Source organism: Dendropsophus ebraccatus, chromosome 3, assembly GCF_027789765.1.
Source record: "Dendropsophus ebraccatus isolate aDenEbr1 chromosome 3, aDenEbr1.pat, whole genome shotgun sequence".
NCBI classification, from domain to species: domain Eukaryota; kingdom Metazoa; phylum Chordata; class Amphibia; order Anura; family Hylidae; genus Dendropsophus; species Dendropsophus ebraccatus.
Window position 1 is genome coordinate 12,581,619 of NC_091456.1, and position 15,964 is coordinate 12,597,582.

Consider the following 15,964-nt stretch of genomic DNA (forward strand, 5'->3'; position numbering starts at 1 on the left):
ATACTCAATACATCAATACTACACTGTAGTGTGATTGTCTGTGGCGCTATATTTTCTCAGTGGATTTTCATTCCGCTGCAGGACTGTAGCCCCTGCTCACTGATTGGCTAAGCGGGACAACAGAGAGTCAGGAGCCAGAGAAGCAGGCAGGAGCGCAGGCAGGTAGCCTGGCAGCTGGGAGGGTTAAGCGGACATGGGCTGTGAGACTGTAGCACCATAGGCAATCACACTTCTGGAGTAGAGTAAGTGTGGAACTGGCCTAAATGTATACCTGTATACACTGCAAAATGTGGTGTGAAAGTAGCCTTACTAGTAAAACAATGAAATGTTCTGAAGAGTATTGTGTTCGGCCTTAGTCTTTATAGTACAGTTACTACACTGGCACTTTGTGACCATTAGCCATGCCTATTATTACTGCTATAATTGTAGCCATGAAAAGCAAAGATTACGTTAGCGAGTGACCTGATCACATGGCACAAATGGCATCAGCCATCTTCTAATAGGCAGAAGAAATCACAGATTGTTGTGCATTCCATTCGTTTCTATGAAAGTAATGCACTGGAAACTGCATATTTTCTGAAGTACCTTCATTACGTGCTTTTAACCGTTTTTGCTGAAGTTGTGAATATAACAGATGCAGAGTGACTTGGATGACTTTTTTTTGGCAAAACGTAGATAGGAAAGCAATAGATTTGAATGTCTGTAACTAGGAGTAATCGGTTGTAATCCTCATTGTGTGGTTATGATTGACATAACCCCCATAATTTGCCATGGAATGTGTGGAAGCTCCTCAATAACATTTGCCTTCAGTCTGTCATTGATGGGAGCAATGTAAAAGATAGTATGGGTTTCCTCTAGTTGTTTTTTCTGCAAATATTCCAGATTTTAGGGAATATCTGGTACCCACCATGTTAAACAGTGATAGAACTGTTAAAATCGTTTGATCGAGTCTATTAGAATGGGTACTGCGATTTATCAGGTTTGAGGTAAAACAGATTCCGGATCTTCAAGGAGCTTTGCATCTTCAGAACATTGATCTGCTTGAGTTATTTCACCTGTGTCTTGCAAGATGTTGTCCTGTTTCTATAATTTTTGAAACATAAAGCAGAGACGTTAAAGGTTTCTTTGAAGTGCAGATCACAGAATATTCTAGAATGTTCTAAACACAAAATTATCTTATTAGAATTCATTTTGCTGTAGTAACTTCACAGAATCTAAAATTTTCCCTTGTCCTAAAAGGGGCCTCCTTACCATCTCCATGGTTTTTCGACAATGGGATCAGGGAGGTGAGGGCGAGTTATGACGTATGGTACAATAAGCACTTTATGGAAATGACGCTGAACAGTTTAGACCATGGAATATGAACAAATGTGACAATATGATTAATTATTAATATTAGTTTTAATAGGTTAGTACAATTAATGTTAAGTGAACATAAAAGTTTGAACACCCGACGCGTCTGAACATCCCAGCTTCTGAAACCCGCAGGTGTTAAATTTCAAGGGGGGGGGGGGGGAGGGGGGAATTGCAATTGGTCATACAAGGAGTGCAGTAATACAGTATTACATGGTAGCTATTTAAATAAATGGCCTACATGCAATAGAGAGAATGGCTGTATCCAGCAGAGCCACTCAGAATGCGGTCAACACCAAAGCACGGAGATGAAAAAAAAAAAAAAGAAAAAAAAAAAAAAGTCTTCCTCTTAACTCAACTTTCATTTCAGAAAAGGCATGGCAGCTTTCTTTCATCACCACTTCTCTAATTTGGGTGTGATCAAATCGTCTGGCTGGTTCATTGAAGAGGGGCGGTCTGCTGCTGCTGCCCCCATTACACAGAGCGACGTGCAGCAGACCATTACTATTGTTTTTGTGTTTTTTCTAGAACATGCCGAAAGAGAATAACCAGCAGACATCGTGCATGTTGGCACATTGTTGCCTTTTAATATGACCTATTACACCAAATGATAATCAGCTGGAATAATCGCATGGTGTACCAGGGCCCTTAGGATTGCACTTTATACAGGCCAACATTTTTATTGAAAATGCAACCCTAAGGGTCCTAATACACCAGACGATTATGGTTTGGTGTAATAGCGCCCTTAGGGTTGCACATTATACAGGCCAAAATTTAAGACTACTGAAAATGCTCTATACCAGTGTTTCTCAACTTCATGACTCCCCTTAGAATACTTGAGGACGAAATACAAAAGAACACCTGGGGTGATACCTGGTCCCCTGACCAAGTATTTCACAGGTGATATAATTAGACATGACCTAGGGTACTAGGGTTTAGGGTACTTGAAGACTGGGGTTGAGAAACACTGCTCTGTACTACCAGTAAAGTATAAGAACCAGGGCTGTAGCACCAGGGGGTCACAACAGAGACCAGACCCATTGCCCCCCTGGTCAGTAGCACTTTAACAGTCCACTCAACATTGGGTGCAGCTCAGGTAAGGAGTAAAACCGTGCACAGTGTCAGTATACGGTAGTTGTAAGGCATGCAGTACACTAATCTAGATTAGAGTTTAATATTAGTGCCATAAGTGTACCAGAAACATTAGAGAAAACTTAATTGCTTTCCCTTAAAATTAAAAGTGGAAAAAAAAAAACAAAAAAAAACCCTTCAAATACTTTTTACCTTGTACGCACCTATAATTTGGCTTCCAGTAGCACAATTCCATTAGAAGCAGTCAACTTTTCTTTTTGGGCTTTAGTGATATCACTATTGGCATCATGCTTTTTATTACTAGTCCAAAATAAGCAGCATTTTTCCTAAAAAATAATTAGGCTAGTTTGTAATACAGAACGATGGGCAAAAGAAAAAGGTCAGAGCTAAAATGGTTAAAATGTGGAAGCGGCTAAAAGCCCTTCCTTAGAGGGAGTTAACTGGATTATAAAGGGAATAAATCCATTAAAACGTCAAAATGTGCTTTAAATTACAGTATAGAGGATTACTCATATGACTTCTGCTTCTCTGAAATCATCAATAACCGAGAAGGGGCAGTCAATAGAATTACAACTCCGTAAGAGAAAGTCATACAAAATTAATACAGCTAAGAAAAAAAGAAAACGTTTAAAGTGTATATAGTAATATTTCCGAGAAATAGAATTTTCTTAAAATTAAATTCTGTAAACATATCAGAGTTTGTTTTCTTTACAAATATGTTCATTTTTTTTACAAATATGTTCATTTTTTGTGAACGAAAGTGATTAAAAACATTTGCCAATTTTCGTTTTCACTTATTTAGAAACCTAACAAAGTTAGTACATTTAGTATTGTGGCAGAGAATAAAAAAACAAAAAAAACAAAACATTCAAGACATATAGACATAAAAATCACAACATGCAGATGCAATGGTACAAAGTTATAATGCAGACAAAGTGGATATGACTGAATGAAAGTCGCCTTCCTCTGGATCCACACTGCAAAGTAATGGGCTATGAAAGTTGTTACATTTAACCTACTTCAAGACTGGACAAATACTAACTTCTGCATTTTTCGCCTCTCACCATTCTAATTTCTCAATCTACGCAGCCTAACTGTACTTTGTAATAACACTCTACATTTTACAATAAAGTATACTTAAAAATTTACAGATGAGGGTATGTTCACACAGAGTAAAAATCGGCGGAATTTAACCACGGAATCCCGCCTGCCCTAGTGTCCCACAGTATCTTTATGGAGAGCTTGCGCACCTCGGCTTCCGTCACTCTCCGCTCAAAGAATTGACATATCAATTCTTTGCGCTGAGAGCGGCGGCACGCGAGCCCTCTCCATAGAAATACTGTGTGACACTGAGGCATGTGGGATTCCGTGGTGAAATTTCACCGATTTTACTCAGTGTGAACATATCCTGAGGCTGGGTTGACACCAAGTTTTTGCAATTTCTTTTTCATCTTTTTTTTTAGAAATCGAATGAAAAAAAAAATGCATTTGTGTGCATCAGTCTTTACACCAACTTTCGTTATTTAAAAAAAAAAAAAAAAAGGATCAATATGCATTTACAAAATGCATGTGTATACAAAAATGTGGTCAATGGTGTTTGTGCATACTAAAAAAAAAAAAATTAAATTTGCATTTTTTTTCATCCATTTTTCACTTAAAACAGATGGAAAAAAGTGTGAACCTCACCTTAACAGAAGCTATACAAATGGGGTATGTTTTTCTAGATTTAAAAAATAAAATATATAAATAATATATGTTAATAAGTAGAGATGAGCAAACCGGGTTCGGGTTAGAGTCGATCCGAACCAGAACGTTCGGTATTTGATTAGCTGGGGCTGCTGAACTTGAATAAAGCTCTAAGGTTGTCTGGAAAACATGGATACAGCCAATGACTATATCCGTGATTTCCACATAGCCTTAGTGCTTTATCCAACTTCAGCAGCCACCGCTAATCAAATGCCGAACGTTCGGGTTCGGATCGACTCGAGCATGCTCCAGGTTCAATCATCTCTAGTAATAATGCTTAAAATTGCCATGTCCTGACCTCTAACTTATTTTTACATCTACAGAGCTGTTTCAATGTAACAGGACCCCAAGTATATACCCGCAGAAGTGACCAATTAACACCCCCCCCACACACACACACACACGTGTTGCTAGGGTGCAGATCGGATTACCTGGCAGGTGCCGCACCAGTCATTTGGACATTTAAATGCTGCAACATTGGTTGGTATCAGTCATTAGCAGCAGGTGCTCGCTGTTTATGGAGCAGGCTCAGGAGCAGAGCCCACTACATACACTCCTATCCCCTACCTAACTTATTAGCAAAATTAAGTCTTAGCGTCGCTTTACACACACAGATTATATGACAGATCTTTGAAGCTAAAGCCAGGAATGGATTTGAAAAGAGGAGAAATTTCAGTCTTTTCTTTATGACATGTTCTCTGTCTATAGTCTGTTCCTGGCTTTATAGTCTGTTCCTGGCTTTAGCTTCAAAATTCGGCAGATAACGTGTGTAAAGGGACCCTAACATTAATGTAGGGCCCTATTCCACCGGACGATTATCGTTTGCATAATCGTTAACGATTAACGATCTCAAACGACCGCTATTGCAAAAGACCTGAAAACGTTCACTCATTTCCATGGAACGATAATCGTTACTTATGATCGTAATTGCGATTGTTTTTCTTCGCTATTTATTCGCTATTGCGTTCGTATCTATTGCGAACGACTGAACGATGTCTTATTCAATGCGAACGTTTTGCGAACGAGCAACGATAAAAATAATAGGTCCAGGTCTCATAAAGCGATCAACGATTTCTCGTTCGGTCATTAATCGTTAACTGCATTTCAACCGAACGATTATCGTTTAGATTCGAACAATTTAACGATAATCTGAACGATAATCGTCCGGTGGAATAGGGCCCTTACCCTTTCCTGACTGAGCCACATTTCTCTGTTGATGTCCCTGCTATTTTGGCTCATAGAAGCAGTAGGTTTGGTTGGTTGTTAATATACGAATGACCTTTGTTTTCTGGTTACTATGTACCGATCTTCCACTACACTGACTGCTGCATGGGAAATTTTTTATAGGAAATCAAGACCCTACATAGCTTTTCTAACTTCTATAAAGGCTTTGTTTCCTGCCATCTTTCATATATGTAACTAACCTCATTCATTTACATCAGGAAAACAGATCTTGATCTCAGAAATAGAGTATACTAGATGCTTACCTGGTTTGTAAATGGAAGAACTGCTGCAACCAGTATAAGACCAAGACCCAGGCCAATGAATATGTACTGCAGGTAGTCAAGTACAATAGGAAGCACGATCAGCGTGTTGTAATAGGTATTATAGACTGGACCATCCAGATATCCACTCTGTAGAAGGCAAAGGAGGTTTGATAGGATGGAACATTAGCTCTTAGACCTTAAAAAAAAACACAAACTTACCTCCAAAGCCATGTATAAGCAAAAGCAACAAACCACCACCAGGCACTATAATTATAAGTGGAACAGTGCTGAAGATGCCAACTAGAGAACCTGAATACTGAACTGACTGAATTACAGCTGACACATTAGATTTGAAACTTCTGGCACTGTTTGGTCAAGGAGACACATGGTACCGGTCGTATATACGGCTGTGCTTCCAGGATGTAGAAAAATGATTTTATTCTCTGGTACAAGAGGTCAAAGCTCGTCATCTACTGCAAGCTGCAATGTATCCTTTTTCCCCTCTCCCAGCTTGATTGACATCTGGAAGTTTAGTCCCATGCAGGGTCAGGTATGGGAGGAGTATGAAGGTGTTACAGCTTGCTGCACTTCAGGAACTCTGAAAAGCCTGTTTGACCCTTTGTATTACAGAATAAAATATTTTTTGTTATAAAACTACAGATATATGGATGGACAGGTACCATGTGTCCCCTTGACCTAACAGCTAGTGTCAGTGGTTTGGGAGGTCAGCTGCAGCTGACAGATTGCCTTTAACATTTTAAAAAAAAAAAAAAAAAAGAAAAAAAAAGAAGGTTAAATAAAAAAATAATTCAGGATATGAAAAAAGTCACAAAAAAATAAGTAATGAAAAGGAAGTTCTATAGAGCTATACAAAGAAGACAGCAGGTCACATACTCTGAGCACAAGGTCTGTTCAGTAGACAAAACCTACCTCTGCAAACCACAGGATCGGTAAGATTACAGGCTTAATGTTCCCAGTTTGCCTGCAAACAAATAAAAAAAAATTATGGAGAAGTGTAATTTGTTTAAAAAAAACAAACAAAAAACATATAATCAAAATTTACATTTCAGGAAAAGTGGAATAAAAAGAAATATCAGCTGAAGAGCCGATCGGCTGACTGTTGTCTTTCAACAGGTTGAAATAAAATTGCCTTTACCCTGCGTTTTCTGCTCCCTGCAGCTGTCACTTCTGGCCCTTTATCTGTACAGACAGGCCACTCAGCCAATTACTGGCCATGGGACAGTTCTCTCTCGGCCATTGATTGGCTGAACGGCCTGTTACTAAAGAGATGGGCCCAGAGGGCGGCTGCTGGACATCACTATAATATTATATATTAAAAAAAATATATAATATAATATAATATAAATATAATATAATATAAATATAATATAATATAATATAAATATAATATAATATAAATATAATATAATATAAATATAAATATAAAATAATATAAATATAATATAATATATATAGTGATGTCCGTGCAGCCCTTTCTTTCACATTTCAAATTATATAACTTGTATTTCATGATACTTTTTAAGTTGTCCACTTAATACACTTTTATTCAAAGCTTGCCAAAATGCTTTTAGTGCATTAGTAATCCCCTTAGTAAGTTCCCTATCTGCCTAAGGAGGTGTTGGGTTACATGCTGCCCATAGAGATTTATGCAGGTGGTGGTGGGGACAGAAGCAGACAGCCTTTATAAACTATAACCGTTATGAAGGACGTATGCGAGTTGTAAGCAATCGCTGATCTGCTAGATCGGTGCTTACTGAGCCTATTTCACGGCTCGACAGTTGTATAGAAAGGGCCGTGTGTATCGTAGATCAGCGATTGCTTACAACGCACATACGGCCTTCATAACGGTTGTAGTTTGTAAATGCTGTCTGCTTCTGTCCCCACCACCACCTGCATAAATATCTATGGGCAGCATGTAACCCAACACCTCCTTAGGCAGATAGGGAACTTACTAAGGGGATTACTAATGCACTAAAAGCATTTTGGCAAGCTTTGAATAAAAGTGGATTAAGTGGACAACTTAAAAAGTATCATGAAATACAAGTTATATAATTCATCATGGTGGCAAGGCTTGGGGAACCTTCGGCCCCCAACTGTTGCAAAACTACAGCTAAAGCTTCGGCTGTCCGGGTATGATGGGAATTGAAGTTTTGCAACAGCTGGAGGGCCAAAGGTTCCCTGCATGGTTTTACTAGAGCCCCTAAAGATATACAGTAAAAAAAAAAAAAAAAATGCAAAGATGCATCCGGTTTTCCCAGTGTACCACCAACACTGTTTTATGAATGCATCTCAGCAGAAGGTAAACTTAAGTCCCTGATGGCCATGTTACATTAGATCTACTAGGTTTGGTATTGGGTTCTAGTTTTAAAGGACGAATGCAGTGAATACTTACGTAATACCACTGACACTCATGGTAAGTAAGCTGAGCTGCATCTTGATAGAACAATTCATTGGGATCCCTGTGAGCTGTAAGGATCAAACAAAAGAATCATCAACACACAGCAGCTATACTTTAGTGTCCCGGCCTGTGTGACCTAGGGCAAAAAGGGCCTAAAATACATTTGCACTGCTTCTTTTATTCACATCCCAAATTATGAAAACCAAAACTACAGAGAAGGACAGGAAAGTCTGCCAAAGAATAAAGCTAAAAACACACACACACACAAAAGAGTTGAATTAGAGAACTAGCACATTAAAATGTTTTTATCCCTAACCTTGACCGATCTAAACTGCAGACATGTTAAGTTTTTACAGGGTCCAGGTATTTAATAGAATGATATTAGGAGGTACTACAGTAGCATCATTTTACACTCTACTCCATAGAAAAAACTAAAAAAGTCAATATGGAAAGTTCCAGTGTATGGGGAGGACAGCCCTGTACATCATTCAGCCGTCAGTTATCAAAGGTATATGGGGACCTTTAGACAGTTTGTTAGCAGGGGAGAGTAATCCTCATTACTGGACTTATAAATAGCATTTAAAAAAGGGATAGTGTAGCTTTAAATATTTATTCACTAAATAACACATTACAAAGTTATACAACTTTGTAATGTGTGTTATTTAAATGAATGGCCCCTGAGATGTTCCCCCCACCCGGAAGTGGGGTGCATTATACTTACGTATTCGCTGTCGACCGCGATTGGCTGAGGAGCTGATGAGGTGGCAGAGGGGGGCCGGCATGAGTGGTCCTACCAGACTCCCAAAGAGGACGTAGTCGACCCAAGATGGCTGCCGGGGTCGACAGCGAATAAGTATAATGCACCACACTTCCTGGGGTGGGGGTGGGGGTGGACAACATCGGGGAAGGGGGCCATTCACTTAAATAACACACATTACAAAGTTGTTCCTTCAAAGGGGTAGGGGTCTGGCATCACAGCAAAAGGCCAAGAGTTGAGGAACCCAAACACTTGGAAGATATAGTAGATAACTAGTCTGCTCCTTGAGCACAATTCATCAAGAATAAAGGCCATATTACACAGCCCAATGTCCCAGGGGAGGTGAGCACAGACCCATGAGCTCAGCGTTCGCTTCCCCCTCATTCCCCCTATTACACGCACAAACAGCAGCAGTAGGGGCGACCCGAACGATCCTTAGATAGTTTGCGTGGCCTACTGAAGTCAGTGGAAGTCCTGCTCCTATTGCTCTTTCAACTTGCGCTATAATGCTGCGTTTACACGGAGCGATAATTCGCCCGATCATACGATTAACGATTTTGAAGTAACTTTTTCATAACGATCAGCGTTTAGACGGAACAATATATCGTACGTAAAATTCATTTTGCGATCGCTTAAGCCTATCTCGCACATGGGGGTGACCAAATGTTTACACGGAACGATCTGTGAATTTTTCGCGAACGACGATTTTAGAACATGTTGTAAGATCAAAATGAACGATTTCACGCTAGTTTCACGATCGTTTGCTGCGTTTACACAGACGATTATCGTTCGAATTCGATCGTTATTGTGCAAAGTCGCACGATAATCGTTCTGTGTAAACGCAGCATAAAACTGAACGATCAGTCTGAATGGTCAGTAATCGGCAAAGTCAGTCCGATAATAGTGCAGTGTAATACGGCCTTAAGGAATCATTGAGTTGGGTATGAAAAAGATCGCCAATCGTACAAATTGCCTTAGATGCCCGGCCATCAGCAGTTCCCTGGAGGAATTCCGGATCTCTCCATAAGAGTCACTTCCAACCATTTTAACACTATGTTACCTTGCCCACAATATGATTAAAATACGATCATGCTTTTCCTGTACAACAATGAGAAAAGTTTGTGGCAAAAAGGATTTACAGACAACTCCTTATAAGCAGATCCTGAATAAACTTCCGTAAAATCCTTCCCTGTAACAGAACTGCGATTATCTCAAGGGCCTGGGTCCTGTCCAGAACATTAAGCTTGCCTGAGCCAGTCTGTGGCTTGACTAACAATATCAATAGACTCCTTTTACTTTGCAGAATACGTTCATTATGACACGATCACGCAGACCATTTTACATATGTGAATCAGTTTTAATTTCCTATGAAGACGTTCCAGCTCCCATATCCATTCATCAACATTTACATTAGTTAAAACAAAAAAAAAAGTGGCAAATTCTTCTCCAGAGGGGTTTATGGAACCATATAGTGTTGTCACGATACCAGAATTTTGAGTTCGATACCAATACCAACTTTTTTTTTTTCAATGCTCGATACCAATTTGATACTTAATAAATTTTACTTAAAAAACCCCCACAAGAATAGAGATGTGCCCGTACTGACCATATTATTTTAAAACTAAAGTTTGCCTTATTTAAAATAAATGTTCTTTAAAAAATTGCCCTATTCTCACTCCTAACACTTTATCTTTTAGCCTGCATGGCTGTGGGGCAATCTGTAGTTTTATTTAGTAGCACGTTTTTATGTGGTACTGAATTTGGTGGTTTCTCCGCTTGCACCATTTACCGTGCGTCATCAGGAAGGTGATAATCTTATAATATGCACAATAACACTTCAGCTATCAGGGATGATGGGGGTTGTATACATGTAACACACACACTTCAGCTATCAGGGATGATGGGGGTTGTAGTCATTTAATACACTTCAGCTATCAGGGATGATGGGGGCTGTAGTCATGTAACACTTCAGCTATCAGGGATGATGGGGGTTGTAGTCATTTAATACACTTTAGCTATCAGGGATGATGGGGGCTGTAGTCATGTAACACACTTCAGCTATCAGGGATGATGGGAACTGTAGTTATGTAATACACTTCAGCTATCAGGGATGATGGGGGTTGTAGTTGCACTATTCCAGCTGGATTCGGGCGGCAGAGTAATGTGCAGGCTACCGCCCCCCTCCCCCTTCCCAGTTGCAGCCAGGCCGACCTTTTGCTCACCCCCCACATTGATGATGCCGGCCCGGGAGTGTCCTGACGGCTCCCACCTCACAGCCATCCACCTCCTGTCAGATCTCCTCCTCGCCTCCCCCACCTCCAGCCTTCACCCCCGGACGGTGCAGCTCTCAGTCTCTCTTCCCTCTCCTGCCGCCGCCGCTGCTCTGTAATGCTATACTGACCCGGGACCCCGCGGCGATGTGAGAGGCAGGAACGGCCGGCGTCAGCAGCATGGTGCGCGGAACATCGGGGTCCCAGGTCTGTGTTTGCAGGGGTGGCACATAGAGAACATGACAGGCGCTCAGGTAGCCGCCTGTCATGTTCTCTGCACTATACTCTGTTAAGCTACAAAATAGCGTAGTTTAACAAAGTATCGATACCAGGAAATCCTGGTACCGAACCGTTTTTTGGCCCCAAAAATAGATAGTAGTATCGATTTTTCGGTGCATCGTGCATCCCTAGAACCATAGTGTTATGTAAATGTTGGATTTGCTTGTAAACCCCCTGAGGATTCTAAGTCATAACCTGTTGGCTCAGAATAGAAAATACCCGGTCTTCAACACCTAACACTGACTAATATACCTTTATGATACAATAGTTCACCATATAACTTTACAGGGTAAAAATCCTAAACACCATTAAAGGGGTACTTTGACGGGGGAAAAAAAATAAAATTCTAATCAACCGGTGACAGAAAGTTGTATTTGTAAATTACTTCTATTTAAAAATCTCCAGTCTTACAGTACTTGGCAGCTGCTGTATGTCCTGCAGAATTGGTGTATTCTTTCCAGTCTGACACATTGCTCTCTGCTGCCACCTCTGTCCATGTCAGGAACTTTCCAGAGCAGTAGCAAATCCCTATAGAAAACCTCTCCTGCTCTAGACAGTTCCTGTTCTGGACAGATGTGGCAGCAGAGAGCACCGTGTCAGACTGGAAAGAATACATCACTTCCTGCAGGACAATCAGCAACTGATAAGTACTGGAAGACTGGAGAATTTTAAACAGAAATAATTGACATATCTATATAACTTTCTTGTTGCAGCTTATTTAAAGGAAAAAAAATTGCCGGAATTCCCCTTTAAAGAGATGTATAGCGCGAGAAAAAAAAAAAGTCAATCAGAATAGTATTTCAGAAGTCAAGGATGGCCCGGCCAAACTGTTAGGGCTGCGGCGGCATCCCATGCTTCAGGCCGCCACAGTCGCTCTCACTGATGCCTGCAGATGCCGGAGCCCATGTGCCCGGGTCTGGCGCTGCCTCCTCTTTGGCCCCTGGGGCACCTTACCCTGCCATGCTCCTGTCTCTGCCTGGCGCAAGGCAACGGCTCTCGGGAATTTAAAGAAACACAACGTCCCTAACTAGTACTGCACCCAAAACACTCCCCTATAAGTCCCTGCACCTCCCTGATCACTCTGTTGGAGCCTCTGCATGCTCCCCATAGTGTGTGGTCCCAGTTGCCTGTGATTCCTGCTGCCTGTTGTAACAGCTGTGAGTCCTTTGACATGTCAAAGACATGGAAAAAGTTTTGATCGGTCTGGGTCTGAGAGTACCGATTGTGAGAACAAGTTGGGAGAGGAACATGCTGCATTGGGCTCCTCTCCCCACTCGTCAGTGAAAGTCGGGCTCCATAGACTTACATTAGCCTGACTCATTATGTGACAGACCCAGGAGAGGACCGCATTGAGCACGAACTTTTCCCGGCTTGTTCTCATGATCGGTTTAGGCCTGAACACTCAAACGTTTTCCTAAATGATAGTGACACTTTAATGAAGTTACATTAGACTACGCATTTTACATTGTATTGGTCCCATGTTGAATGAATACTGTGCTTTTAGAATATCCACTGTTCGGTCTTTATTTGGGTATACTTAGTGGAGTCTTTTGCCCCTGTACTAGTACATGCTATGACCGTATCATATACTGTAACACAGACGTTTGTGTAGTGTTTCTTAGTTTAATACAAATACAAACCCAACAGCCCAAATTTTGCACCTTATCCACCAATGGGTCTAAACCACCAGAAAGGTAAAACATTTTCACAATGTCACATGAAGTGACCATGGCCCCAACAAAAATGGCACACGTGCAGTTGGTAATAGATAAAAATGCAAATGTGCATCACACATGAATACTAGTCCACACGTGTATGTGCATTATCACCTTAATCTATACCACCCAGTCTCCACCCTATACCTATACTAAAGTGTTTACTCTCAATAGGCTCCTTGTGCCTAGATGTTGCCAAAGGCAGAAACCTCCTAAGTTTATCAGTTACACCCAGTGCAGTGTCTGCCAAATCCATTAGTTTTCCTTCTACCAAAAAAAAGTTTCATATTGTAGTAACACAAAATAATGGTCCAGACTTTTCTCAGACGCCAATTTTGCACAGATTTTTGGGTGTTGAAAGAAAAAAAAAAAAAAAAAAGCCACAAAAAGCCAAGGCTTTTCCTGCTTTTTGGAGTTCTCACTTTACTGTAAATTACTATAGTAGTTATCCCTGGTGTTTCATCCCCATGTTTTTTTCCAGTACAAAATCAGGTTTTAATTGAATTGGGAAAAAAAGAAGGAAAAAAAAAAAAAAAAAAAAAAACACACACACAAAATGCATATAGACAGTCTATGGGGGAAAAAAAGCTAAAGAAAAACGTAAGACTCGAGCACCGATTTCACAAAACTGCAAATGCACTGTAAAAATCCTGCAGTGGTTTTTGGTTGGTTCAGAAATCTTTTTCTTTAAAAAAAAATCAACTGGTTTCAGAAAGTTATATAGATTTGCAATTTACTTCGATATAAAATTCTCAAGTCTTCCAGTACTTATCTGCTGCTGTATGTCCTGCAGGAAGTGGTGTATTCTTTCTAGTCTGACACAGTGCTCTCTGCTGCCACCTCTGTCCATGTCAGGAACTGTCCAGAGCAGGAGAGGCTTTCTATGGTGATTTGCTGCTGCTCTGGACAGATCCTGACATGGACAGAGGTGGCAGCAGAGAGCAGTGTGTCAGACTGGAAAGATTACACCACTTCCTGCAGGACATACAACAGCTGATAAGTACTGGAAGACTGGAGATTTTTAAATAGAAGTAAATTACAAATCTATATAACTTTATGAAATCTGTTGATTTGAAAGAAAAAGATTTTGGTCTGAGTACCCCTTTAATTCAACTAAAGAAGCCAATAAAAACAAACAATCACCAGCATTTGTGTAATGTGGAGAAGACACTTGAAGTACAGGAGGGTGGCATATAATTGATTTTCATGAATTTTCACATATTATAATATATATATTTATATATAATTATATATATATATATATATATATATATATATATATATATATATATATATATATATATATATATATATATATATATATATATATTTATATTTTATGTTTTTAAAGGGGTTGTCCAGCACTACAGAAACATGGCCACTTTCCCCCCCCCTACTGTTGTCTCCAGGTCAGGGGTGGTTTGCAATTAAGCTCCATTTACTTCAATGGAACTGAGTTTCAAAACCCCACCCAAACTGGAGACAACAGTAGGGGGAAGTGGCCATGTTTTTGTAGCGCTGGATAACCCCTTTAATACAGGCATGTGGAACACTGTTGGTAAAGACCATGAATGATGCTTCATCATGCAGAAACCTTTAGGTGCCAGCAGAGGGAGCCAAAACACCACATTTTCCAATGTGCCTTTCATCATGAAGCTTGGAGATTATGAAATCCATTAGAAACTTTTTTTTTCTAATCTTTTATATACTTTGGGGAAAAAAAAAAAAAAAAAAAAAAAAAAAAAATCACTGAACAGGCATAATCACTAAGCATAGGCGGTTGAAAGGGTTCAAGTAAATAGAGGCAATAACTGATTTCTGCAAGATAGAATATCTCCCACTGATTAGAATCGGCATATGTCATTTACAACCCCGGAGATATTTGATTATGACTACAGGAGTGTCAGACTGATAGCTTCTCTTTATATCAGCTTTATTCTATTTTTAATGGAAAGTGAATGGCACCTACTAGTGCCCCAACTTTACATCATGCAGTGGGAGTGAAGACCATTTATGAAGCTAGATTTCTATGTGTATGATCTGTTCATATCCAGATAGAAAACAATTTGCGTTAAAAATTGTGATCAGCTGATCTACTCCGGATAAGGAGCTCTGCAGATGTAACATGTGGAACGACAAGTCATCATGATCTATATCTTAAGGAGTCACGTATTGCTTTGTCACAGGATAGACTTCTCAAAAAGATTCGACCTTTTGTGTCGATTATTAGAAACCACTTCTAACAATCTGCGGTGAGGCTGCCCAGGTGATCACTAGATCGTGCGGGCAGCCCATAGAGGATAGCAACATGCTACCCCATGGAGCGACAGCAGCAGATGGTTGCTATTCTGGTCGTTTGTCTTTCAACATGTTGAGAGACAAACTACAGCAACAATCAGCAGACATCGTTCATGTCGGCTGATCGTTGTCTGTAAAGCTGCGTTTACACAGAACGATAATTCGCCTGACGTTACGATTAACGATTTTGAAGTAACGATTTTTTTTAATAACGATCAGCATTTAGACGGAACGATATACCGTACGGAAAATTCGTTTTGCAATCGCTTAAGCCTATCTCGCACATCGGTAAACGACTGTTTACACGGAACGATCTGTGAATTTTTTGCGAAAGACGATTTAAGAACAAGTTCAAAGATCAAAATGAACGATTTATCGCTCGTCGCTTGATCGTTCGCTGCGTTTACACGTACGATTAGCATTCAAATTCGATTGTTATTGCGCAAATTCGCACGATAATCGCAGCATTACACCGGCGCTTATCGGCCAATATCAGCCAACTACGTCCGATAATAATTTAGTGTAATAGGGCCTTTAAAGGAGTGGTG

At 40.1% G+C, this 15,964-nt stretch overlaps 1 protein-coding gene across 2 annotated transcripts in view; it reads right to left on the bottom strand.

The window, feature by feature from the left end:
* Positions 1-584: 584 nt before the first annotated feature.
* The window catches only part of SCARB1 (scavenger receptor class B member 1), a 65,144-nt gene continuing 49,764 nt past the window's right edge, over positions 585-15,964 (bottom strand). The window contains exons 9-13 of one of the 2 annotated variants that reach the window (XM_069960958.1): positions 8,092-8,165; positions 6,609-6,660; positions 5,679-5,825; positions 2,649-2,771; positions 999-1,083 (exon numbers count right to left, since the gene is read on the bottom strand). In XM_069960958.1, coding sequence (XP_069817059.1) covers positions 2,649-2,771; positions 5,679-5,825; positions 6,609-6,660; positions 8,092-8,165 — 396 coding nt within the window. In that variant the 3' untranslated portion in view covers positions 999-1,083. Of the gene's footprint in view, positions 1,084-2,648; positions 2,772-5,678; positions 5,826-6,608; positions 6,661-8,091; positions 8,166-15,964 lie in introns of both variants that reach the window. The other variant, XM_069960960.1, reaches the window with a different exon arrangement.